The sequence below is a fragment of the Bufo gargarizans genome, chromosome 10, assembly GCF_014858855.1.
Source record: "Bufo gargarizans isolate SCDJY-AF-19 chromosome 10, ASM1485885v1, whole genome shotgun sequence".
Lineage (NCBI taxonomy): Eukaryota > Metazoa > Chordata > Amphibia > Anura > Bufonidae > Bufo > Bufo gargarizans.
This window is the reverse complement of record NC_058089.1, coordinates 34,816,435-34,842,761: the sequence shown is the minus strand read 5'-3', so window position 1 is coordinate 34,842,761 and position 26,327 is coordinate 34,816,435. Positions and strand designations below refer to the sequence as shown.

Here is a 26,327-nt window from a genome sequence, read left to right as displayed (position 1 = left end):
CTTAGAAAGCAAACAGAAAAGATGGCTTTCTTTTGGTGATTACTTTGTTTTCACTCTGTTCTATAATTCACTCCTTTTTAAGGGTTCAAGCACACGACCAGCTCAGAAAACATGGTCCATGCGTTAGCTGCATCTCCCTGGCCTATGGCGGCTCCCCTGACCAAAACTGACTGTATCATGGTAATTTATGATACTGCCAGTCTCTGTGAGTAGACTGCAATAGTCAGATACAAACTGACTGTATCATAAATTACTATGATACAGTCAGTTCAGGTCAGGAGAGCTGTGATCGGCCCAGGAGATGTCCCCGTCATATGGACCGCGTTTCCATGGCCGATCACGTCATGTACATGAGCCCTTAGGTTGAGTTAGAGTCTAAATGGATTCCTCTAAAGATAGTAAGAGCTGAGCTAAAGGGTTTCCCAAAAAAACAGAAGGCTATGTTACAGGGGTTTTCCGGGACCCAGCAGGTTCTGCACGGCCACGCTACACAACAACAAAACAAACCTGTAGGAGAAAGTTTGTAATATACTTACTGTTCCAAAGTTGCATAGATTGGCCTCTGGGGAACCCAGTCACGTGATGCTCCTATTCTGAGATTCTAGCTTTTTCTGACATTACGTCTTTTACCAGGTTTCTGGCCGGGCTATGGATGGGACATCACTTCCACTGAACGAGGCCAGAACTGTACCTCTCCCTGGCACATGCACTGATTAGGTGGATTCAGGAATTTGCTTACACACCTGGGAGAGGAATAGTTTTTGCTCTGTCTATGGCCGTCCATAGCCCTGGTCGACATCCTGTAAAGGACAAAATGGCAGCGGATTTTCAGAAGCAGATTGTCACATGACTGGGTTTGCAAGCAGCAGATCCACGGCAAGTATATTACAAATGTGATACAGATGTGTTATGTCTAACTAAGATGGCTTTGCAGGACCCCCTGGGTCTTGGAAAACCCCTATAAAAGGAACCTTAGACAAGAAGCAAAAAAAAAAGGTTAAAAAAAAAACATTAATTCACATTAATTCACAAGTAAAACAATATAAGGGTACACCCATTGCAGATTTCACAGTTGATTCCAATGCTAAATGCCCATGCAATATACACACATCTATATATATATATATATATATATATGTCTGGAGCGTCCACTACTCAATACCCTTTTGCAAACCTGAACCCACTTCACGCTTGCCCATACGCCTCTTTCTGTAGCAGAGCAGTAGAACGGGAAGACGGGTATTGAGTAATGGACTCTTGTATGAAAACAACTGTTGCCTTTGCCTATAGCAACCAATCAGAGCTCGGCTCTTATTTCTTAAACTGCTCTGATGAAATTAAAGCCGCCACCTTCACTGTCTGCTCTCAACATTTCAACATCCAGTTTGACACAAGTCATGTGACCGCTGCAGCAACGACGTGGCCTCCATGTGACACGTGACCCAAGGACATGATGCACAGAGGACATACCACCACATGGGGCCCAGTCATTGCCTGCAGTAGTTCCATGACCTGTGTCAAACCAGATGTTGATATGGGGAACAGGAGGCAGCGGAGGGGGAGTAGGCAAGTATGCTTCTGTCTGCAGGTCTGGCCATATACGCAGATCTGCCTGAAAGGCCCTCGGGGGTGAACAACCCATTTAAGGGCACAATCTCATTTGAGCCTAAGGGACTTTTTCATCACTGCATCTAAAATGCTATATCTTTCCTATAGATGAAAGTTCCAAATAGACGCAGAGCGAAACGAACGCCCGGTATATTCGCTGTCCTAGAGCAATTACGTATATCAAACCAAAGCTAAACTCAGAACAGCATAGTTTAAACAAGTACAAAAACTTTTATTGGACTTACATTAGTTAAAACATCCATATCCATATATATATATATATAAATAAGCAGCACAAAGCCACACAGGATAACATTTGCAGGTCTGTTGTAAGAAAAAATAACAATGAATAATCCCAGACGGTGCAGAGTGTATTCATACACAGCCAGCAGTCAATACAGTATAAAGTGCATAGTGCCAATTGTAAACAATGACCAAGGGAAAATACATAGATGAATACAGACGGATCCGGGAGGACTTGGTCTGTATTCATCTATGTATTTTCCCTTGGTCATTGTTTACAATTGGCACTATGCACTTTATACTGTATTGACTGCTGGCTGTGTATGAATACACTCTGCACCGTCTGGGATTATTCATTGTTATTTTTTCTTACAACAGACCTGCAAATGTTATCCTGTGTGGCTTTGTGCTGCTTATTTATATATATATGGATATGGATGTTTTAACTAATGTAAGTCCAATAAAAGTTTTTGTACTTGTTTAAACTATGCTGTTCTGAGTTTAGCTTTGGTTTGCTATAGATGAAAGTGAAATACACCTCTTCCACACACTCCTGGAGGCAGCTGTTCTCCCCTAGGACTAATTTCAGACGCGAACATGCTCTGTGCAGCAGCACGATTTCCTGTAGTAAACTCTGCTCCTGTTACAGGACCGCATGGCATTAAAGGGAACCTGTCACCAGGATTTTGTGTATAGAGCTGAGGACATGGGTTGCTAGATGGCCGCTAGCACATCCGCAATACCTAGTCCCCATAGCTCTGTGTGCTTTTATTGTGTAAAAAAAACCTTATTTTATACATATGCAAATTAACCTGAGATGAGTCCTGTCCCTGGCTCATCTCGCATACAGGACTCATCTCAGGTTAATTTGCATATGTATCAAATCGTTTTTTACACAATAAAAGCACACAGAGCTATAGGGACTGGGTATTGCGGATGTGCTAGCAGCCATCTAGCAACCCATTTCCTCAGCTCTATACACAATATCCCGGTGACAGGTTCCCTTTAAAATGATTTATGACGGCATTATGTCAGTACAATTCATTGCAGCTGATGTCAGGCAGAAACAAAAACCATTATAATGCCATGTGGTCTTGTCGTAGGAGCAGTGTTCACCACGGGAAATCATGCTCCCACACGGAGCGCGTTTCCTGCAGTGGACACACTCATCTGAAACTGCTCTTAAGGACAAAGAATCGAGCATCTAATACACATAAGATGTTTGTTTGTTCCTGATGAGATTTGCAAGTACAACCAATATTAGTCTCATGTGTTTGGTCACCTTTAGAGAATATTTAGCCTAAGGCTAGTTTCACACTAGCGTTTACAGATCCGGCAAGTTGTTCCATTGGGGAACAGACCGCTGGATCTGTTACTGGCCCCATTAAAGGGGTTATACAAGTTCTAAAATGCCCCCCCATATGCCCGGGCCCCTCACAGAGGTTGTACTTCGCTCACTCCCCGGCGCCCACGTCATCGGGGCGCAGGCCACAATGGGAACGATCCTCTCTAGCATCACCCACGATGCTAGGAAGACTTATCCCTGTCGAAGCGCGCTATTGGCTGCTCCGACAGGGAGATACAGCGGCGGTCTGCTGCTATGAGAAGCGATGCATGTGCCGGGGAGTGAGGCAAGTACAACCTCTGTGAGGGGCCAGGGCGTATGGGGGGGGGGGGGGGCATTATAGAACTTGGATGACCCCTTTAACTATAATGGGGTCTGGTGGAGATACGGCAAATATGGTGAGAATTGGTTGGACTAATACCGCTACGCGCAATGGTTTTGGTCCAGCTGATTCCTGGCAGAAGAGGTTGCCAGGACAGCAGTGTGAAACAGGCCTAACATTTAATCTTGCATCAAATCAAAATGACTTCCCTACTTGGATTAGATAAAATTATGATGAACATTAAGTACAATAATAAAATAGAAAAAAGGAAAGTAACAGTTATTGGAAATCATTTTTATTACTTATAGATATCATGGGGGGGAATCACTTGTATTTCACAGCAGCTGAGCCCCTTTTCAAGCACCAACGAACATGTCATACACAAGACACTGAACACTTAAATTGTGATTTGACTTTTTCTGAATAGTTCAAATGTCATCAGAATATTTTTTTTTCTTTTATCACTTCAAATTGTAATACACATTAATCATGAAGTTTGAAAGCAGAAGTGTCATAGTAAAATTCTTTACTCCGGGGCATGACATGTGGATTCTCGTAGTCAATGACATGACATCTTAGTATAAGGTTCCTTCTGCAACATATGTAGGACTAGGTTGCTCATCCAAAGATCCATTTTACCTTGAAATATTGATACTGATGATGGTACCATAATGACCAAAGAAAATTAAATCCACTGAGATGGCAACAACAGTCGTGTCATTAACCCTTTTGTTGGCATTAATGCCACCTGTGGTATACACTCAGCACATCCAGAAGACAATACATTCCTGGATATGGAAATATAATACCCAGGTTAATCATATTCAAGTCTTTACAAACGTCTCTACAGAAGGCTTGGTGTCTTCTAATCTCTTCTAATACTTATCCAACTGGGAATCTGGCACTTGGCCGGAGTAGCAGAACAGGGGAACACCTTCAGGTCAGGCCATGACCTGCAATCCTAGCAAGAGAGAAAAAAAATGAGAGGTAATCATGTTCAAACAAGCAAAAATAAAACAACAATCGTACACTAGGACTCAAACGCGCATTTAAATGTGGTACAAGAGTTAAAATACTTTTTTTAAGCCTAATAGTCCCCACAGAAGGTCCACATTTACTACTTCTTTTTATTATATGGGCACACTTTTGTCCTTACAAAAAAACTGGCACACGTGGAAAGTCCTTATGGCAGAGGAAAAGAGATTCAGATGTCATAATAGGAAAGGGTTCATTACAAATATAGCAGGTAAGCTGTAAAATGCAGCACTGTGCAGTGCCCCAGAGGACCACTGCAAAGGGTTAAAGGGCTTGCCCAGAGGACCACTGCAAAGTGTTAAAGGGGTTGTCTAGGTTCAGCTCGGAACCCAGACATATCCCCTTCTTCACCCAGGAACCCCTCTGAGTGGAGCATGGGAGCATTTCATGCTCCGATGTTCTCCCTTTCCCTGTGCTGCATCGTGCAGGGCAAGGACTTGTTTGTTTATATTTGTACACTGCTAGGCGGAGGCTTACGCCTAGCAGTATTCCCGGTGAAATCAGCACTGCCCTAGCTTGCGCTTCCGGGTTTTTCACTTTAAATGCTGTGATCTCACTTGATCACGGCATCTAAAGGCTTTATTTACCATGATCGGCATTATAGCTTGTCACGGCAATTAGCGGCAGGTCTCTGCTGTTTAAAACACCCGTTGCACATGCGAGCAGGCACCATGTTTTCCTATCGCTCCAGTGCTGTACATGTACAGCGCTGGTAGCGAAAGGGTTAAATAATAATTAATTTGCATTTTATTTCATCAAATAAGTATTTGATAACCTACCAACCAGCAAGAATTCTGGCTCTCACAGACCTGTTAGTTTTCTTCAAGAAGTCCTCCTACTCTGCACTCATTACCTGTATTAATTGCACCCGTTTTAGCTTGTTACCTGTATAAAAAGACACCAGCCCCCCCCCCCCCCCCCCCCCACACACACACACACACACACACACACAATCACACAATCAATCACACTCCAACCTCTCCATCATGGCCAAAACCAAAATAGCTGAGTAAGGACACCAGGGCCAAAATTGTAGACCTGCACAAGGCTGGGATGGGCTACAGAACACTAGGGAAACAGCTTGGTGAGAAGGCAATAACTGTTGGTGCAATTATTAGAAAATGGAAGAAACACAAAATGACTGTCTTACTCGGTCTGGGGTTCCATACAAGATCTCGCCTTGTGGGGTAAGGATGACCTTGAGAAAGGTCAGGAATCTGCCCAGAACTACACAGGAGAACCTGGTCAATGAACTGAAGAGAGCTGGGACCACAGTCTCAAAGATGACCGTTAGTAAAACACTATGCCGTCATGGATTAAAATCCTGCAGGGCATGCAAGGTTCCCCTGCTCACGCTAGCACATGTCCAGGCCCATTTGAAGTTCGCCAGTGACCATTTGGATGATCCAGAGGAAGCATGGGAGAAGGTCATGTGGTTAAATGAGACCAAGGTAGAACTTTTTGGTATCAACTTCACTCGTCGTGTATGAAGGAAGAAAGAGGAGTACAACCCCAAGAACACCGTCCCAACCATGAAGCATGGGGGTGGAAAGATCATGCTTTTCTGCAAAGGGGACAGGACGACTGCACTGTATTGAAAGGAGGATGGATGGGGCCATGTATCACGAGATTTGGGCCAACAACCTCCTACCCTCAGTAAGAGCATTGAAGATGGGTCGTGGTTGGGTCTTCCAGTATGACAATGACCCGAAACACACAGCCAGGGCAACTAAGGGGTGGCTTCGTAAGAAGCATTTCAAGGTCCTGGAGTGGCCTAGCCAGTCTCCAGACCTGAACCCAATTGAAAATCTTTGGAGTAGGGTTGTTTTGATACCAAAATTTTTATTCATTTTCGATACCATAAAAAAGTATTGCGATACTCGATACCATTAGAAAAAAAATAAAAACACCAAAAAAAGCTGCGTGCATTCCACATTTTATGGAACGTCCGGCCCATAATAGAACAGTCTGATTCTATTTTTGGGGGGACAAGGTGACCAAAAAAAAATTGTGCCGTTTTTTTTTCTGTTACGGTGTTCACCGCAATGGACATTTTTAAAAAATATTTTAATAGTTTGGACTTTTTGGGTGTGGCAATATGTAATATGTTTATTTATTTATCGTTTATATATTTTATATGTAAAATTGGGAAAGGGGGCGATTTATACTCAATATTTAGGTGTTTTTTTATATACTATTTCCCCCCTTAGTGGCTAGCCTGGGATCTTTTAATCCCTGGACCTATTCACCCTAATAGAGCTCTATTAATAGGACTTCACACTCTCCATGTTGCCCTGTGCATAGTACACGCAGCAGCAGGGAGATTACCATGGCAGCCAGGGCTTCAGTAATGTTGATAAGTGCAAGATAATGCACCTGGGGCGTAAAAACCCAAGAGCAGAATTTAAAATCAGTGATACAGTCCTAACCTCAGTATCTGAGGAAAGGGATTTAGGGGTCATTATTTCAGAAGACTTAAAGGTAGGCAGACAATGTCACAGAGCAGCAGGAAATGCTAGCAGAATGCTTGGGTATATAGGGAGAGGCATTACCAGTAGAAAGAGGGAGGTGCTCATGCCGCTCTACAGAGCACTAGTGAGACCTCATTTGGAGTATTGTGCTCAGTACTGGAGACCATATCTCCAGAAGGATATTGATACTTTGGAGAGAGTTCAGAGAAGAGCCACTAAACTGGTACATGGATTGCAGGATAAAACTTACCAGGAAAGATTAAAGGACCTTAACATGTATAGCTTGGAAGAAAGACGAGACAGAGGGGATATGATAGAAACTTTTAAATACATAAAGGGAATCAACAAGGTAAAAGAGGAGAGAATATTTAAAAGAAGACAAACTGCTACAAGAGGACATAGTTTTAAATTAGAGGGGCAAAGGTTTAAAAGTAATATCAGGAAGTATTACTTTACTGAGAGAGTAGTGGATGCATGGAATAGCCTTCCTGCAGAAGTGGCAGCTGCAAATACAGTGAAGGAGTTTAAGCATGCATGGGATAGGCATAAGGCTATCCTTCATATAAGATAGGGCCAGGGGCTATTCATAGTATTCAGTATATTGGGCAGACTAGATGGGCCAAATGGTTCTTATCTGCCGACACATTCTATGTTTCTATGACAACTGATCGGAGCCTCAGGATTACGCTGCTGGGTCTCCGATCATAAGCTGCCACTGCACCACCAATGAGGAGGAGGGGCCCCTGTGGCCACTGCCACCAATGATTTTAATACTGGGGGGTGGGGAGCTCACTGCGCCACCAATGTTTTTAATACTGGGGGGTTGAGGGGAGGGGGCGCACTGTGCCACTAATGATTTTAACACTGGGGAGGATGGGTGGAGGGCGCACTGCGCCACCAATGATAATTAACATTTAATACAGGAGGCGAGTGCGGCACCTGAGGGGTTAACTGCCACTGATTGCAGCTCCCCGCCAGCACCCACCTCCTGGATTTGTATTAAACTCTCTTCTTATTGGTGGCAGCGGCAGCAGCGGGGAGGGAGAGAGTGCTTCCTTCTCCCATGTGCTGCTTAGGAGAACACGGAGCACGCTGAGAGCAGCATGCTCCATGTTCTCCGATATTAGACTGCTCAATAGCTAAGCCTAGTATAAAAAAAAGGCAGGTCGATACCAGACAAAAGTATTGATTGGAGGCGTGGCGATCTCCATGCAGTCATGCACACCTGACCAGTTAGTCTGCCCTGAAGGCTGGTTTTAAAGTCAGTATAAAACTGAGTCTGCTTATATAGCACCTACCAGTAGCCATTTGGCTCCAGGAGAAGTATATAGTGGGCTCAGCACGCATTTTGGTACTTGCATCTCTGGATCCGATGAAAGTTGTAATGGCACCGGACGGGGTTAAAAGCAGAGTGTGCTTGGCGTGCATGCTGTACCTACACTCCCTGGACTTTGTGTGGCTGTCATGGCCCATAACAGCTAGGAACTAGTGTTAGGGACCACTCATGAAGGCGACCTTGACGTGGTGAGTGGCTTATTACGCTTTGGCCAAAATGTACACCAATGCCTTATTCAACATCCAGCATAGAGGCAGGGCAGAGTGCTGGTTGCAGAGTGCGATTGCATTTGTGTTTTTGCGTAAGTATTGATTGGGTATCGAAAATTTGATACCTGAAACAACCCTTATTCGGATGGAGCTGAAACTCAATGTAGCCCAGCAACAGCCCCGAAACCTGACAGATCTAGAGGAGATCTGTGTGGAGGAGTAGGCCAAAATCCCTGCTGCAGTGTGTGGAAACCTGGTCAAGAACTACAGGAAACGTTTGACCTCTGTAATTGCAAACAAAGGCTTCTGTACCAAATATAAAGTTCTGCTTTTTTTTATTGTATCAAATACTTATTTCATGCAATAAAGTGCAAATTAATTATTTGCCAGTGTATCAAATACTTATTTTTGCCATTGTACATATTGTGTGTGCCAATTTAATGGACTGGTGCAAAGAACAGATAGCAAGTGCAATCTATCTTTTATGGCAACAGGTCTTACTGCTAGAGGAAAGGGTATATGGCTTGGGTGCCCACCACGCTTCTACCACAGATTAGCTACCCATTGGAGGATCTACACTCATCTATAGGAACTGTAGTACGTATTGTGAATGTGCACTCCTTCGGTTGGAGTTAATAGAGAGACTCAGAATCAGCCATTTTGCAGCTTGCTACTCCATATTAAGCCTTGGAAAGATTTTGTACTGAATGATACTGGTGTTTTTGTTTATGACCCACCTAAACTAGTTCAGTAACGAACACTGGATTTGTTACCCCTACACTAGCCTGCTTATTGACCACCACCATTGTACCGCTGCTATTACCAGGCCCTTCACCTGCCTTGCATCCCGCCGTAATAGAAGAAAGGGTGCGTCCTCCATTCCGCAGGGAGTGCCAGAGTTAGGATATCCATCATGAACCATTGCTACTCCTATCAGTGTCACCACCATCATTCCCATCATCTTCAGTGGCCCTGTTCCTGTTGGTCATCTTGAAACTGGACAATGACTTTATAATAGGCCTCCATTATGGTGGCATGTTTTGGCAATCAGGACAGCAGCATCTTCTTCCTTCACCTAATTTCTGGGGCCTTGGCAGCCAATAACCCACCTTGGAAAGGAGAGCCCTGCTCTAGTTCTTGCTAACCAGTTCTTTCTTCTCTAAACCGTAGTGTTTAAAAAAAATAAAAATAAAGCTTTTGGACTCAACTACTTTATGCGACTTATGTTCAAAATTATTTCACTGATTCTGAGCACTGTATTTCTCATTTACACCATACAACTGGCAAAAATACAATTCTAAATCAGGGAGGGGACTCAGCCACCATGGAAGCTGTAATCATTTCTTTGCATTGAGCTAATACTAGTGTCGGCTGCTTGATAATGGGATGAAAATTATTTCCGAGCTGTCCCCCACCCCCCGCCCCCAGACCCCATAGCGGTCGCAATGTCTGCCTACATTGCAGGTACACTCATTTTATATATGTCCTCCGTTTTATGGCTGCAGTACATTATGTTACTACTTCTGGCTAAAGGTTTTTCAACAGTTAGAAAAGTTCTCCACATAGAATAGTTATATAGCTCCCTCATGTGGCCAAATGCAAGTAATACATCAAAGTGTACTTTTTGGGTAACTTTTTAAAGCAAAAATAAAGAGACCCTCCAGGCTCCCCTTACTAAGGCTTATTTGTATAAGGCCATCACAACGCAGGAGGCAGTTGAAGGATGAAACTGAGCATGTGCAGCCATCTCAGTGAGCCGGACAAAGAATAAGCAGATACACCTTATAGGGACTAGTAAATACGGTAGTTAAAAATCCAAGTTAATAAATACACATTTTTTTCATAAAAAAAAAAAGTTTTAATGGAAAAAATTGCTTAAATAAAATCTCCAAACTACACAATTATAATGCAACTTACTCCGTATAGTGACCCCGCTGTAAAAAAAAAGTGAGATCAAAAAGTGCTAACTGGCCCAATACTAATTAAAACTACAAGTCATCCCACGCAAAAAAAAAAATCAAGCCATCTGACAACTCCGTAGAAGTAGTAAAACGTATAAAAAAAATTATCTGGTAATTGGTATCACTGTAATCATACTGATCCAGACAATAAAATTAAAATGGTATTTATGGCAAAAAATGAACGACGCAAAATTTATAATGTGGCAGTATTACTGTCCCCCCCCTCCTACACACACACACCAGAAACAGTTAATAAAAGTTATTCAGTAAGTTATGCGTATTCCAAAATGGTCCCATACATACTACAACTTATCCTGCAAAAAACAAGACCTCATACAGCTACATTGACAAAAAATAAAAAAGTTATAAAGCTATTGGAATGCGGAGATGGAAAAAAAATATATATATATTGCTTGGTCACTAAGACACAAAAACAGGCTGATCACTAAGGGTTAAAAGATGCCAAGCAGCAATATCCAAGGGATAATAAATGGTATGTTATTACATTTTATTTCGTCCTATAAGACGTGGGGGAAAAATGGCATGCATCTTATAGGGCGAACACTTTTTTTTTTGTCTGGTCTAATTAAGATTAAGAGTCTGATCTGAGGTCTGATAAACATTGGGGGTAGAGATGAGCTAAAAGATTCTACAGAATCATTTTGTCCAATCAGCAGGACTTCTTCATCTGCATAAGGCCTCATGCACACGACCGTTGTGTGCATCCGTGGCCGTTGTGCCGTTTTCCGTTTTCTTTCGTGGACCCATTGACTTTCAATGGGTCCGTGGAAAAATCGGAAAATGCACCGTTTGGCAGCTGCATCCGTGATCCGTGTTTCCTGGCCGTGAAAAAAATATGACCTGTCCTATTTTTTTCACGGCCAACGGTTCACGGACCCATTCAAGTCAATGGGTCCGTGAAAAATCACGGATGCACACAAGATTGTCATCCGCGTCCGTGTCCGTTTTTTCCTATCATTTCAATGGCCAACTTGACTTAGATTTTTCTTTTCATTTTTCATGTCCGGGGATCCTCCAAAAATCAAGGAAGACCCACAGACGATAAAACGGTCACGGACCCCGTTTTTGCGGACCTTAAAAAAAAACGGTCGTGTGCATGAGGCCTAAGCCTGCTGATTGGACAAAATTATTCTAACAGTCCAGCTGATTGGACAAAATTATTCTGTAGAATCTTTTAGCTCATCTCTAATTGGGGGTCTGAGCTGAGGTCTGATGAAAAAATATTTTTCTTATTTTCTTACTCTAAAATCTAGGTGCATCTTATAGGGTGAAAAATATGACAAGTATCATTTTTGAGCTCCTGACTGGACAGTCTCTTCTAATGCGATCCTAGTAGCTATCACTTTTGTTTATGTATTAATGAAGGACGGTGAATAGTTATGAACATTTTGTTAGAAAACATAAAGGAGTTCCTTACCATGGTCAGGACACAACGCACTTGCAGTTCAGACATCCTTTCTCACTCTCGTCAGGAGGATTGAGCTTCCGTAATTTATGCTGCCGGATCTCTCTCACTAACGTGTAAAAGGCATCTTCTACTCCCTGTGAGACACAAGGTTACGGTATATGACTGCTTACTATCTAGTGCGCCAGGAAGAAGGCGATACACACAATCCACAGCAATGAACACTAAGCATGGTAACTGATCATTAACGCTGGGTTCACACCTGAGCGTTTTACAGCGTGCTGTAAAACGCTCAACACATGAAAACCAATGCTTCCCTGTGGCCCTGGTTCACACTTGAGCGTTTTACAGCGCGTTTGAACGCGCTGAAAAACGCCCTACGCTCAAAAAAGTTCTTGAGCTTCTTTGGGGCGTTTTGTCGCGCGTTCCTGTACATAGACTTTCGGGAACGCGCGACAATGGGCGTTCGCTTGTCTCTGTATGCGCGATTGCAAACGCCGGTACAATCGCGCATACAGAGCGCTCCATCGCGATCGCTCAGGTGTGAACCCAGGGTAATAGCTTCCTGCTACAAACGAGGGGCAATCCAAAGGCAGTGTAATTTTACTCCAAGGCGGTGACTGCAGTCCTACTGTGCATGGGCCGCTACTGCAAGCAATGAACAATGAACAAATAGAGCAAAGTAGGAACGAATCCCCAGCTGTGATATAACATTTGCTAAAGGCTCTACTGTGCGATACAATGACAACTGGACAAAATACTGGAAATTTATGTTTTTCAAACATTTCCCCAAGCTGAGGCATATTATATTTCATCTAAATGATAAAATCAGACAGTCCTTACCTATAACAGCATCTGATGCAACAATCATTGTTATAAACAGCATTTATTGCATGGGTCCTGACTGGAAACAAATTTAAAGGGTGTCCGTTAGGGGCTGGGGAAAACATGACAAACATATCTCCATGGAGCTTTTATTATCAGGAGTAGCATGAATATTAACTTTTATTCTGCTGGGCACTGCTCCTGTATTTAGTGCTTTACAGCCCCTCCCCTCTGCTGTGAATGACAACTGGCGTGGGGTCCTGGTTAGATGCTACAGCATCACTCAGAGTAGAGGAGTTGTGCAGTAGCTCACTGCAGAGAGCACTTCACAGTAAAACACCGCCTCCTATCCACTTGCAGAAGCAGAGCCTGGCAGAATAAAAGTTCATATTCCCACTACTTATAATAAAAGCTCCATAATATGCATGTTTGTCCTGGTATCTCTAGCACCTACATACTGACAGGCTCTCTTTAAAGGCCATGCACAAAGAAGGGCGTTATGCATTGTGCCTATACGGCATTGCACAGAGTATGAAGTCTCCTTGTGCTGGCATACAGGACCAGTCAGGCAAAAAAAAAAAAAATATATATATATATATATATATATATATATATAAAATATTGAGGCCCCTGTTATTAAATGGGAACCCTATTACGGGTCTGTACAAAACATAACGCCCTGAGGGCTCATGCAAACGAACACATTTTCTTTCTGTGTCCGTTCCGTTTTTTTTGCGGACCGTATACGGAACCATTTATTTCAATGGGTCCACAAAAAAAAAACTGAAGTTACTGCATGTGCATTCTGTTTCGATATGTCCGTTCCACAAAAGAATAGAACAGCTGTTCTGTTCCGCAAAATGCACATGGACATCATCTGCATTTTTTGCGGACTGCAAAATACATGCATGAGACCTAACTCGCGTGCATGAGACCTAACTCTGTGTTCCTTTACACTACTCCCTGCTTTACAATATTTCTTCCTGCTGAATCCAGAGAAAGAAGCATAAAATTGAGTAGATTTGATGCTATGAAGTTAATCTCAGACAAGCGTGTCCTGTGCGAAAATCAGGCTCTGTGTGTAAGCATGATTTCCCGCTATGGAGCACACAGCATTATAATAGTTTATAATGCTGTGTGTCTCTACTTGACTTTATTACTACATATTTATACCGATATAATGCTAGTTAGTATAATTCTGCAGAAGTAAGGTCCCGCAGAGACACACAGCATTATAAATCAGTATAATGCCATGTCCTCCTGAGAAACGAGCATTGCCCATAACGGGAAATCACGTTCACACATGGAGCGCAATTTCCGCACAGGACATGCCCTTCTGAAAGACGCCCAAGTAAGCTTTACTTGATTTCATTTTAGATGAAATAAATCTGCTGCCTGCATTTATCTTGGCCAAGTCCCAAGAATCCCTCCAATCCAAGATCAGAAATGTCATACCAGCTGCAAATAACTACAAAATTTTAAATCTGCTTTCGGTTCAAAGTCTGTGTTTTGTCACTGGTACATGATGGTGTCAGCCAATTGTGACCTATGAAAAGCAGAAGTACACTGTAAAGCCAAATGCATTGTTGGGGTTAATTTATCGAATTGGTGTAAAGCAGAACTGACTTAGTTGCTCATAGCAACCAATCAGATTCCACCTTTCATTAGTTGCCCATAGCAACCAATCAGATTCCACCTTTCATTAGTTGCCCATAGCAACCAATCAGATTCCACCTTTCATTCTCCAAAAGGAGCCATCAAAAATGAAAGGTGGAATCTAATTGGTTTCTAAGGGCAACTAAGCCAGTTCTGCTTTACACCAGTTTGATAAATGACCCCATGTGTACTTACCTGCCTGGTTTTAGCAGATGTTTCAATGTAAGGAATGCCGTAACTTCTAGCCAGGTCCTGAGCTTGTCGGGTCTCCACAGTTCTGGCTGGGAGGTCACACTTGTTCCCCACCAAAACCATTGGAACGTCGTCAGAGTCCTTGACCCTTTTTATTTGTTCCCTATGTAAAATATTTCAAAGGACGTATAAATCACTGATTTTGTTTAGCTATAACATAAAAAACAAACCCAACAAAGAAACTACGTATTTACAGATACAATAGCATCAACTAAACATTTACTAGCCCATACCATTTTATGGCATAGAAAAAGGTATTCCCAAAACCTTGCGCGAATATATATTATTACTGGTAACACCCAACGTTGCTTCGTTCAAAACTTCGGATTAATGCTGTACAGATATCCGTCTCCGTACAGTATTAGAATGTATGGGCTCCGATGAGCCGAAGTTAGGTATTCGCGAAGTCGCACATGACTTCGTTAAATAACTTCGGTAATTGATTTTTAAAGTGGAAAACCATGTTAAAACTTGAAACTGAACTCTGCTTCGGTTCTGAGGTACCAGTCAATCACGACTTCGCGAATTCACGGATCTCCGTACAGTATTAATCTGAGGTTTTGAACCAAGCGACTTCGGATGTAACATCCGAAACTCGCTTTGCTCATCACTAATTAGTACAATGAAAGCTTCTACAGAATGATAGAACAAGATTGCTGCGAGTACTGCACGTTAGTCACAGTCAGACAGTGTTCAGTCTGCAAAAATGTGACCATCACATGGATTTTCTAAAGTGAGGGAATCCCTTTAAGGAGTTTTTAGCCAGGATGATTGTCCAAATCGAGCGCTCATTCAATTGCTTCTCCAATCATTGCCCACTAACATAGTGATTTGTTAGCTGATAGCATCTTCTATTGCAGACCGCTTGTCAGCAGCGGTGCCAGCATGCTGTACTGTGTATGAGCCATTGCATTAACACATTTAGGGCTCATGCACATGAATGTATTTCCTTTACGTGCCCGTTCAATTTTTTTTTTTGCGGAACCATTCATTTCAATGTGCAAAGAAAAAGGGGGTCAGTCAGCACATCCCAAAGCGCAGGAGCACATTGCTATGGCTGAGAACAAAACTGTTAAACAAAACATGCATTGCAACCGCTCTCTGCAAACCAAATAAAGTACAAAATTGCGTCACAATTGCAAATGCTATACTAAAATACTAAAAATGACAGAAATTAAAGCGGGCCCAGCGTACATGTGGAACCTACACTTGCTGAATTATATGGTAGCCGTTATGGCACATAACAGATAGAATTTAGTTTTAGGAACCGTCTAACTAGAGATCGCCTTGATGTGCGGCAGACGGGCTCAAATAATTTTGTACAAAATGATTTGCCAAGTATCTCTAACTTATTAGTATAGCATTTGCAATTGTGACGCAATTTTGTACTTTATTTGGTTTGCAGTGAGCTGTTGCATTGCATGTTTCGCTTAACATTCATTTCAATGGGTCCGCAAAAAAACGGAAGTTACTTTGTGTGAATTTTGTTTCCGTATGTCCGTAATTCCATTCCGCAAAAAAATTGAAAATGTCCTATTATTGTCCGTATTACAGACAAGGATAGTAATGTTCTATTAGAGGCCAGCTGTTCTGTTCTGCAAAATACGGAATGCACACGGACGTCATCCGTATTTTTTGCGGACTGAAAAAGACATATGGTCGTGTGCATGAGCCCTAAAGTGAAGGTAATAACGTGCACTAAATGACTTGCATATTGTTGACTGTGCGGAAAAAGTGAAACAGTGAGCGCAATGACAGACAAGGCGTCTTAAATGTGCATGCAAAACCCAGATTCATTCCATATCGTACGTGTGAAATAAGCCTTAGGGGCATTCACATGACCGTATTATTTATTTTTCGCTGTCCGGAACTGCAAGATATGGATGACGTCTGTGTTTCATGTGTTTTTTTGCGGACTTATTGACTTCAATAGGTCTGTGGTTTGCATTTGCGTCCAAGATAAGGACATGTTCTATATTTTGTGTAACAGACATACGGATATGGAAAGCACACAGAAGACATCCATGTGCGCAGACCAATAGAAGTGAATGGGTCCGAGTGCAATCCACAAAAAAATGCAGATCGGACACGGACCAAAAATACAGTAGTGTGCAAGAGGCCTTACTGTGTTGTAAATGCATGATAACGCTATTATCAGAGTGCGGCTGGCTGCGAGCAGGCGAGTAACAGCCTCCCACAGCAACCAATGTCTGCATGAGTTTGCCACAATTTTTTGCTGCCATGGGGCTTGCCCGCCAGCGTCCGCACTATGAGATTGCATCCTTAGTGCAAGAAATGGAAAAGATACTATTTTAGGTTTGAGCTCAGCAGTTCTTTGCCCGATGTGAACACATCGAAACCCTGAGAATGCCACCTACTCAGGCAGTGGTGTTCAGTACCAAAGCTCAAAGATCCGTGCAAAAACTTTTTGATATTTTTGTGTGCCTTGATGTACCCATGTGGTCCAAGGCTTTGTGTACAATGGTGGCCCCTGAAAAACTATGGCGCACATTTACTAAGACCAGCGTCTTAAGACCAGCTGGTGGTGGTTCGCCGAAGTTATGTAGAGGTGCCGGTCTCTTCATAACTTCAGCACATCCAGCGCCGATTCTAAGGCCTCATGCACACGACCGTTGTGTGCATCCGCGACCGTTGTTCCATTTTCCGTTTTATTCCGCAGACCCCTTGACTTTCAATGGGTCCGTGGAAAAATCGGGAAATGCACCGTTTGGCATCCTTTTTCCTATCATTTCAAAGGCAAACTTGACTTAGATTTTTTTTTTCATTTCTCATGTCCGTGGATCCTCCAAAAATCAAGGAAGACCTACGGAAGAAAAAACGGACACGGATCATGGAACAACGGAAACCGTTTTTGCGGACCGCAAAAAAAAACGTCCGTGTGCATGAGGCCTAAATGTGAGACAGCTCCCTTGCTGGCTTACATTTAGACCATTTTCTATGTCTAAACCAGGCGTAGAAGATGATGAATGAGATGGGCCTGTCGGCCGCCCCCTTCTTCACCCACACCATGCACTCTTTTTTTAGATATGGCGTGAGCGCGGGAAGGAGTTGCAGATTCTGCCACAACATGGCATGCGCCAGAATCTGCGCCAGATATACGACACAAAACTGGCGTATATCTGGTCATAAATGACCCCCTATGTTCCTCTGCAAATGTTCAATGAGATTAATGTCACACACCTGTATTGGTGAATATCCTCAAAAGACTTGGTGTTGTTAATGGCAAAAACACATAAAAACCCTTCTCCTGTTCTCATGTACTGGTCCCTCATCGCACTGTATTCCTCTTGACCTGCTGTGTCCAAGATGTCCAGCAAGCAAGTTTCTCCATCTATGACGACCTGTTTTCTGTAGGAATCCTGAAAAATGAAATGGACAAAGCACAGGTAAGTTAGAAAGTGAACATGCACTTAGGTGGGGTTCACATCACGTTTTTACCCCCAGCAGTTTAACGTATACAAAAACCGTACACGTTAAACGGATGCCTCTGACTGATGCCATACAGTGACATCCGTTCACCATATCGTTCCATTGTAAAAAAAAAATAATAAAGAATACTTTTTTTTTTAAAGTATATGTTGGTTTGTTTTTTTACTAGACTGTGCAGGATACAAGAACGTGGTGTGCAGCGTTTTTGTATATATATTTTTTTTTTACGTAAATTTCAAACTGAGGCATGAAACGTGATGTGAACCCACCCTTATATATATGTTCCTCATACGACCACATATAGGATTTCATGACCAACCCACCAGGACTGGCAAGTATATACAAAGTGCCCCACGTTGATATCTAGAGTGTATCTATGTATGGAATAGTTGTGTTCAGAGACATATACTCTTACTTCTGCCATCTTGAAGGCACTACACCCCAATAAAAATAATTTATTGGGGATAATATTCTGTAACTTTAACACATAACCGTTGTGGTAAAGTACTACAAGTGGGAAGAATGGAACGAAGCTGGCCCTAAAAAACATCACCAGAGAACAGATAGTATTTTTGTGGTACACAGAGACATCATGTGGTCATTTGTGGCATTGCAGTAATGTGGCAATGAAGCACACTAAAGAAACACTCACCATGGTGCATCACTAACTCAAAAACAGTCCTTAAAAGAGGTTTTCTGACTTTATGCAGCTAAAGCTTATTTGTTGTATCATTTTAATATCACATCATTTCTATAGATTTTTATTTACCTCTCTTATAGATGGTACTTTGTGCAATAAATGCTCACAATTGTAAAACTTTGCTTGGACATAAAAAATGGAAAAAAATACTGCATACATTTAGACAATTGTCCTATGCTGAAAATGTCTGCTAAGGCTAAGTTCACACTTACACCTCAGTCTCCATTTAGGGACCCGTCTCGGATTTTGACAAAATATCAAACAAAAAAGTCCTGCATGCAGGAATACTGGTATATAACACTCCCTAATGTTACCCGACGGACCACAGTATAGTCAATGCAGTCCGTCTGGCACCATTACTTTCAAGTTATGTGCCGGATATGGCACGTCCGCTATTTTCACTGTTCTGCTCCTATAACAAAGCAGAAGCGCTCATGTGAGAGCAATCTTAGGCCGTGTGCACATTTCTGTCGGGAGAATCAGTTACATTTGGCAGAACAAATTGCACTGCATCCAGTAAAATATAGTACGGAATAACAGAACCCCGAAGGACCCCATTATAGGTCAGTGGGAACCTTTGGCTGCTGATGGTGTCTGTTATATGCCGAATTTGGCATTCAGTTATTGACAGAGGTGTCAAGATACAGATACATGCCATGTTACAATGTGTCAGCGCTCTGCCTTCTAAAAGGCAATGTATCTGTATGAACAGGTCAGCATAAAAAACGGAAGGGGGGCTCATTTACTAAAGATTGGCGTTTTTCACACCATGCGGTAAATTTAATATGCGGTGCATGCCTTTTAATAAATTTGTCAACTCTTCTCCTGTCCGCTAGGAACTTGTGTAGATTGAATTTATCATTTTTAACTGATTGTTTATTAAAGTGTTGGGCTACGGTGACCCCGACTCCTTCCTCTAAGCTCTACCCACTTTTAAAAAGGGAGGCCAACATTTTTCAGTGACTGCTAGAAGGGATATTGAAAATTTGAGTAATTGACACTCAGATTATAAAAAAAAAAAGTAGAATTATTCCTCTTTGTTTACATAAAACGCCATCAGACATTTAATGCATTCATAATCAGAAACGTTCGTAATGGTTAAAATACTAACCTGGTTGATGTCAGACGCCGCAAATTGCTGCAGATTCCGCTCCAAAAATCTGCTGCATTTACAGTACAAAACATGTGAATGAGGTTTTGAAAAACCCATCCACATATAAAATTAGAAATTCAGCTGAAAGGATGAAGCACTGCTGTGACCCCCAAGTCAGACTCACATACAGTGACCAGGAGATTGATCACAATGTATATATGACAGGGATAGTGGTGTGCAGCATGAAAGACTGCTGGCACTGCTCACGTGCAGGGACAATGGTGCATGACATACCTAATAAAAGGTGGATTTACACTGGCCGATTGTCGTGAATGAACATTCCTGCAAACGCTCATTCCCAACAATCTGCCCCTCTAATTGGGCAGCCGATCACCTGATGAACGAGCGCAATGCTCGTTCATTGGGTGAAGTGAAGCACATAAATTACCGTTTCTGCGCAGCAGATTGTGCTGTCTAAACAGCGATCTGCTGCCCAGAAACAAGGCAGCTGTATGAGGACAAGAGATAGCAATAGCATGTAAATGTTGGATTCTTTAGAAATTTAGCAAAAAAATGTATTATAATAATCGATATAATTTTATAATGCTTTGGCATACTCCGTATACTAAAACATTATTGGCTGTTACTGTAAAATTGTTAGGCAATCTATTACGCATGGCTTAGTATACAACCAATGAGGCCTGGACAACTGTATGGCCCCCCACAATTGCATCTGCAGGAAGGGTCAAGAAGGAATAAAGGGAGCCCTCTTTCTTTAACTGTTATCAATCACTGGATCTAGGGCAGGGTTTCTCAACTCCGGTCCTCGGGACCCACCTACCAGTCATGTTTTCAGGATTTCCTTAGTATTGAGCAGGTGATATAATTAGTGTCCATGAATCAGGACTTACCACCGGTATTCATTCTGTGGGATATTCTCAAATCCTGACCGGTAGGACCGAAGTTGAGAAACCCTGATGTAGGAGATAAAATGGGCAGAATAGGAATGATTTTTAATATCAGTTGTTACAGCGGGCTTCCACGGTAATTGCGCAGGACTGACCATGCTAAACTATTGACAACACTAGGTAGAGGCCAAGGGGAGCAGTACAACATACATTTTGTAGAATGTTTCTCATCAAAAGTAGTGAGAATATGAAGTTTTATTCTGCCAGATTCTGCTCTTGCAAGTGCCCTGCAGAATGCGATTCACTGTGAAGAGCTCTCTGCAATGAGCCATTTAACAGACCCTCTTCTCTGATCTGAGTGGCAGTGAGTGGTAGTGGTTGGATGCTGCAGCTGTCACTTAAAGCAGAGGGAAGGGACTAATGCAGAGAGCACTGTTCAGTGAAGCATCTCCTCCAGGGCACTTGCAGGAGCAGGATCTAGCAGAATAAAATTTCATATTCACACTACTTCGGATGAGAAAAAAAATCCACAAAAGGTATTTGTGTACTGCTCTCAGCTGTCAGCACAGTCAAATAAGCTGACAGACCCTCATTAATACAAGCTAATCCAAAACATATAGTTAGGATATAGAATGACTGAGAGTGACACGCAGGTGTACCTAATGCTTTCACTGCGGTTTATAAATAAGCAAGGGTAAGAGGACTGGAATGGCAGCCCAGAGAATGGCACTGGAGAAAGTATAGCATCATTTTTTAATTTTTTTTCTTTTATTAAGGACCATTCATGGGTTTGTGTGAGATTTTTTATTGTCTCAGATAACTTCTTTAAGTCTACAGAGCCAAACTGACAAGTGAGCTGCATGAAAAAAAATAGATATTTTTGCATATTAATACTTAAATTGACCATTAATGAAAATGTAAAAAAATTATGTTCATAAAAACTATTTAAGTAATAAGCAATTCTCTAACATTTTGATAACATTTTCCAAATGTTTAAGCAAAGACTGAACTGCTACTGCTCTGGCAAATGACTGATCCCTGCTTTCTTCATCGGCCTGTTCCTGCATCATCATAAACCCTTCTGCTGACAGAGAACAGTCCCTGTATTTTCACTTACACGCTCGCTTTCCTTTTTAGAACCTCCAATGCTGTGTTATTTGCAGAACATGTAGGTCATAATAAACAGTAAAAGAAAAAATAAATGTAGATAACATTTAAGAAAACAGCAAAAAAAATGTAAATTAAAAAGTTTATTCCCATTACAGTCATTATTGGCATAGCCTCATGATATACAGTGAAACAGGCTATAGGGACAGGGAAGTGACAACCTGATTACACATTAAAAATAGTCCTATTAGGTAGTCAAAGATTTAAAGGGACACTGACAGGGCCAATAAGCATATTGAGGTATATATATGGCACTACAGGTCTTATAATGGGTATTACAATCATATAAGTGTCCCCCCTGTCCACATTATACATACAGTAAACTTTAAGTTTTATAACCTGCTCCAACGGTCTTCAATCTGCCCAAGGGGCGGCGTTTCACCTCTCTTGCGCCCAGCCAGCCTCCCCAACTGCCGCTTTGAAGCGCCACCCAGCTCATGAATATTCAGTTTGCTGGGCAGCTTCTGCGGTCTCCGCTCTGAAGCGCTTCGCTTAACAGTGCCCAGCGCATGCGCCGGATCTTGTGAAGTCCGGTACAGTAAGCGCCGCCCAGCTCATCAATATTCACTTCGCTGGGCGGCGCTTACTGTCCCCGACTTCACAAGATCCGGCGCATGCGCAGGGCACTGTTCAGCGCAGCGCTTCAGAGCGGGGACCGCAGAAGCCGCCCAGCAAACTGAATATTTATGAGCTGGGCGGCGCTTCAAAGCGGCAGTTGGGGGAGGCTGGCTGGGCGCAAGAGAGGTGAAACGCCGCCCCTTGGGCAGATTGAAGACCATTAGAGCAGGTTATAAAACTTAAAGTTTACTGTATGTATAATGTGGACAGGGGGGATACTTAGATGATTGTAATACCCATTATAAGACCTGTACTGCCATATATATACCTCAATATGCTTATTGGCCCTGTCAGTGTCCCTTTAAAGAGCATCTGTCACCATGATCGACCCTATTAAACCAGGCAGGCGAGTTCAACGACCCATCTCATGCTGCAATTGGATGTTCCGTTGTAGAGTTACGATTTGAGAGCACTGAGGGGCCGGTATAGCCACTCCTATTTATTCCACTGATTGACAGGGTTAGGCATCCACACCATTCCAATGCCTGACCCTAAAGTCTTGAGCAGGTGACAGCCAGAGTATAATTGGCGCATGTGCAGTACCAGACCAGTGGGTAACTGCAGTGGTTTCTAATGTAATGCTTTTGTGATGTTCATGTTATGTCACACTTCATGCTATACACTTTGTACACCAGAAGATGGGGTATGGTTGGCAGTGGTTGGCAACAGGCATGGTACTTGCAATCCCATTCTTCCCCTCTTGGCAGGAGTGGGCTGGTCTGATTTCCTACCAATGGAAGGGCAGAGCTAGTTAGAGAAGAGTGTGAAACAGCTAGGGGTGAAGGATCCTGCGATCCAGCTCCTGCCGCTCCGAACCATGAGGATCTCAGAGTCAGCTCATCTAGGAGGAACACTACTCCAGAGGGGAGTGGGAGGGCACATAGAGACAGGGACCAGGACAACACCCCTACTTTATCTTTGACATATAGTAGGGAATTTAATAAAATCAGCTCTATAATTAAACAATGCCTTCCCATCTTATATGACGATGAGATTCTGTATAATGCTCTAAAATCAGGCTGCAGAATTGTCCCTAGGAGGGCCACCACGTTGTCCTGCTCACTGTCTCCATCCCTCTTTACTTCCAACAGAAAGGGAGCCAACATTAAATCTAGTTGGCTTAATTACAGGGGTTTCTCCAGATGTGGGGGCCACCCCTGCAAAAGCTGCAACTATGTGATCCCTTTGCAGTCATTTGACAAGTCTGACCATTCCCTCAGTTTTTCTATTCAAAGCTACATTAATTGTAACACTGAGGGAGTGCGGTGCACTGAATGTGATCCGATGTATGTCGGGAGTACGATTCGCAAATTTAAGAACAGACTCCTGGAACATCTTAATTACATCCACAACCCGAATGCTCTGAACATCTCAAATGCAGCGAGACACTTCATACAAATGCATGCTCGCCAGGCTAAAACATTCAAAGCCTTTGCAATAGAGAGGGTCTTTGCACCCAGGAGGGGGGGGGGGGGGGGGGCACATCGCAAAAAACTTTGCCTACGAGAAGCCTTCTGGATTTTCAGACTCAACACCAGAGTTCCTAATGGTTTGAATCTGAAAAAAGAACTACTGTATGTGTATCAGTGATTAAAGCAGATGCCAGGACCGGAATGACCATTGTCACTATGGCAGTAATACTCTGCTATTTAATATATGCAATCCCTCTAATATGCGGTCCACTGGGGAGTGATGTGATCGCTCTGGTTCTGCAGTCTTCAATTTTCTTGCTGAGTACACATATATATATATGTTTCTAGTGTTAATGCTTAGCGCTTTGTTCACACGGTGCGGTTATTTTGCTCTTCATGTATTAGCCTGGGAGGCTGGGATGGCGGTTCCCAGGGACGTAATCTAGGCGGAGGTCCCGCACAATGTTTAATACACCAGACATGCAATTAACTAATGCACTATTACCTACTATGTAAATGTAATCATCAAGATTGACTGTTTTCATTTCTTGCACCAGCATTAACGAAATAAATTGTATACATATGTAATCTTCTGGATCTGCATCCCACGGCAACGTATGGTGCCATATTGGTTTTGTTATTCATGTTTTTACAAGTTGTTATATGGAGTATGCTGTTCACACTGTACGGTTTTTTGTCCTTTCCCTGTATGGGTTTGGAACATGGGATTTGGTTCCATAAGGGTTAATTTAGAGTGAATACTCCCGCACAGTGTGTAACACATTTAATGTGATTAGCAGGTTGTAAGCAGGGTGTGACGCATAGTAGGACAACCAATGGAGTTGGTGCCCTATCCCTCAGAATTTTGGAGGGTTGGTCATCATACTCCTTTAAATTGTGGGGTCACACTATGAAGCACCGTTACGACTAAGGGTCCAGTACCCGAAACGCGTCAACGTTTTATTCCGTGTACCAAGTGGCTGTGTCTGCTGTTTGTATGATTAATAAAAGAAAAAGCTTTTAAGAGGATTTCCATTGTCTCCAAGACCTTTCCTTCTAAATTACTTGCAGCCTGCAGTGGGGACACTCCCCTAAGGTTACTGGAGTCGGGACTATTGTACAACCAGGAAGGTGAGCTGGATAAAGTTTTTTTTCAGCCAGCAGGGTCCCAGTTCACAAGAAAATCAATAAACTATGGCATAGTTTTGTCAGCAGAGTAATCAAGCTATACAGACTCCACAGCAAGGTGGGGGAAAACACGTTAAGACGCCACCACCACATTTCAGAACAGGCATAGATAGAAGCCTGTATCATACAGTGGACACTTACAGCCACAGGTCCTAGAGTACAGATGTAGGGAAGGGAATCAGGAGAGAGACATTGTCAGTTAGCAAACTTCTGAGCGTCATTTTCTGCCACATTGCCAGCCACCATACCCCATTTTCTGTTTGTTTGTATGAACTGCTGGGTTTGCTGCTATTTGTTTTTTTGCAATCAGTAATGAAAAATGTTCTTTGTTCAATCATCTCTGATTCCTTCACATCAAATATCTGAACCCCAGAGAGTGAAGGACTGAGGGAGTACACCATGACGCAACATCTGGGTCAGATGCACCCGTTCGAGGTAGATGCAGGTCTCATAGGTGAGACCTACAACCTACATATATTAGCAATTTATGGTATATCCTGTGGATATGACACAAATGTCCAAGACTGAATTACCCCTTTAGGTTTTTGATCTTATGTTTCTCAGTAACTGTCAGCTTTCTGCAGAATGGTAGAAGAAATGAGTGGAGTAGAGAGAACATAGCACATTATAGAGTCTTACCTCAATGGTTGGGTCATACTCATCAACAAAGTGGTTCTGTATAAGCTGAATGGTTAAGGCACTTTTCCCAACGCCTCCTGCTCCCACCACCACCAGCTTGTACTCAGTCATTGTCCAGAACCCCCTGTAGAAGAATACACAAAACATATTGAAACTTTGCAAAGAATATAACTTTGGCCCCACTTTTTCAGTACCAGGCTGCAATAGTTAATAAAAACTACATTTGAGTCTACAGATCAAGCCAAAATCTCATTACACTGAACTGTCTTTAGTTCCAAGAGTTACAGTAAATACAGGGCATTTCAATTCTGTTCATAGGAATGCAATTAAGTGGCCGATCCATAACTAAAGATTAATGGATAACGCACATTTATAGGGGAACTTTCACACTAGCGTTTTTCTTTTCCGGTATTGAGTTCCGTCCTAGGGGCTCAATACCATAAAAAAACTGATCAGTTTTATC

General features: G+C 42.5%; 1 protein-coding gene across 2 annotated transcripts in view; it reads right to left on the bottom strand.

The window, feature by feature from the left end:
- Nucleotides 1–3,797: 3,797 nt before the first annotated feature.
- Nucleotides 3,798–26,327, bottom strand: part of HRAS (HRas proto-oncogene, GTPase) — an 88,772-nt gene continuing 66,242 nt past the window's right edge. For both annotated transcript variants that reach the window (XM_044270438.1, XM_044270439.1), the window contains 5 exons: nucleotides 25,865–25,988; nucleotides 17,891–18,069; nucleotides 14,633–14,792; nucleotides 11,969–12,093; nucleotides 3,798–4,479 (listed from right to left, as the gene is read on the bottom strand). In XM_044270438.1, the coding sequence (XP_044126373.1) occupies nucleotides 11,974–12,093; nucleotides 14,633–14,792; nucleotides 17,891–18,069; nucleotides 25,865–25,988 (583 nt within the window). In that variant the 3' untranslated portion in view covers nucleotides 3,798–4,479; nucleotides 11,969–11,973. The remainder of the gene's footprint in view (nucleotides 4,480–11,968; nucleotides 12,094–14,632; nucleotides 14,793–17,890; nucleotides 18,070–25,864; nucleotides 25,989–26,327) is intronic.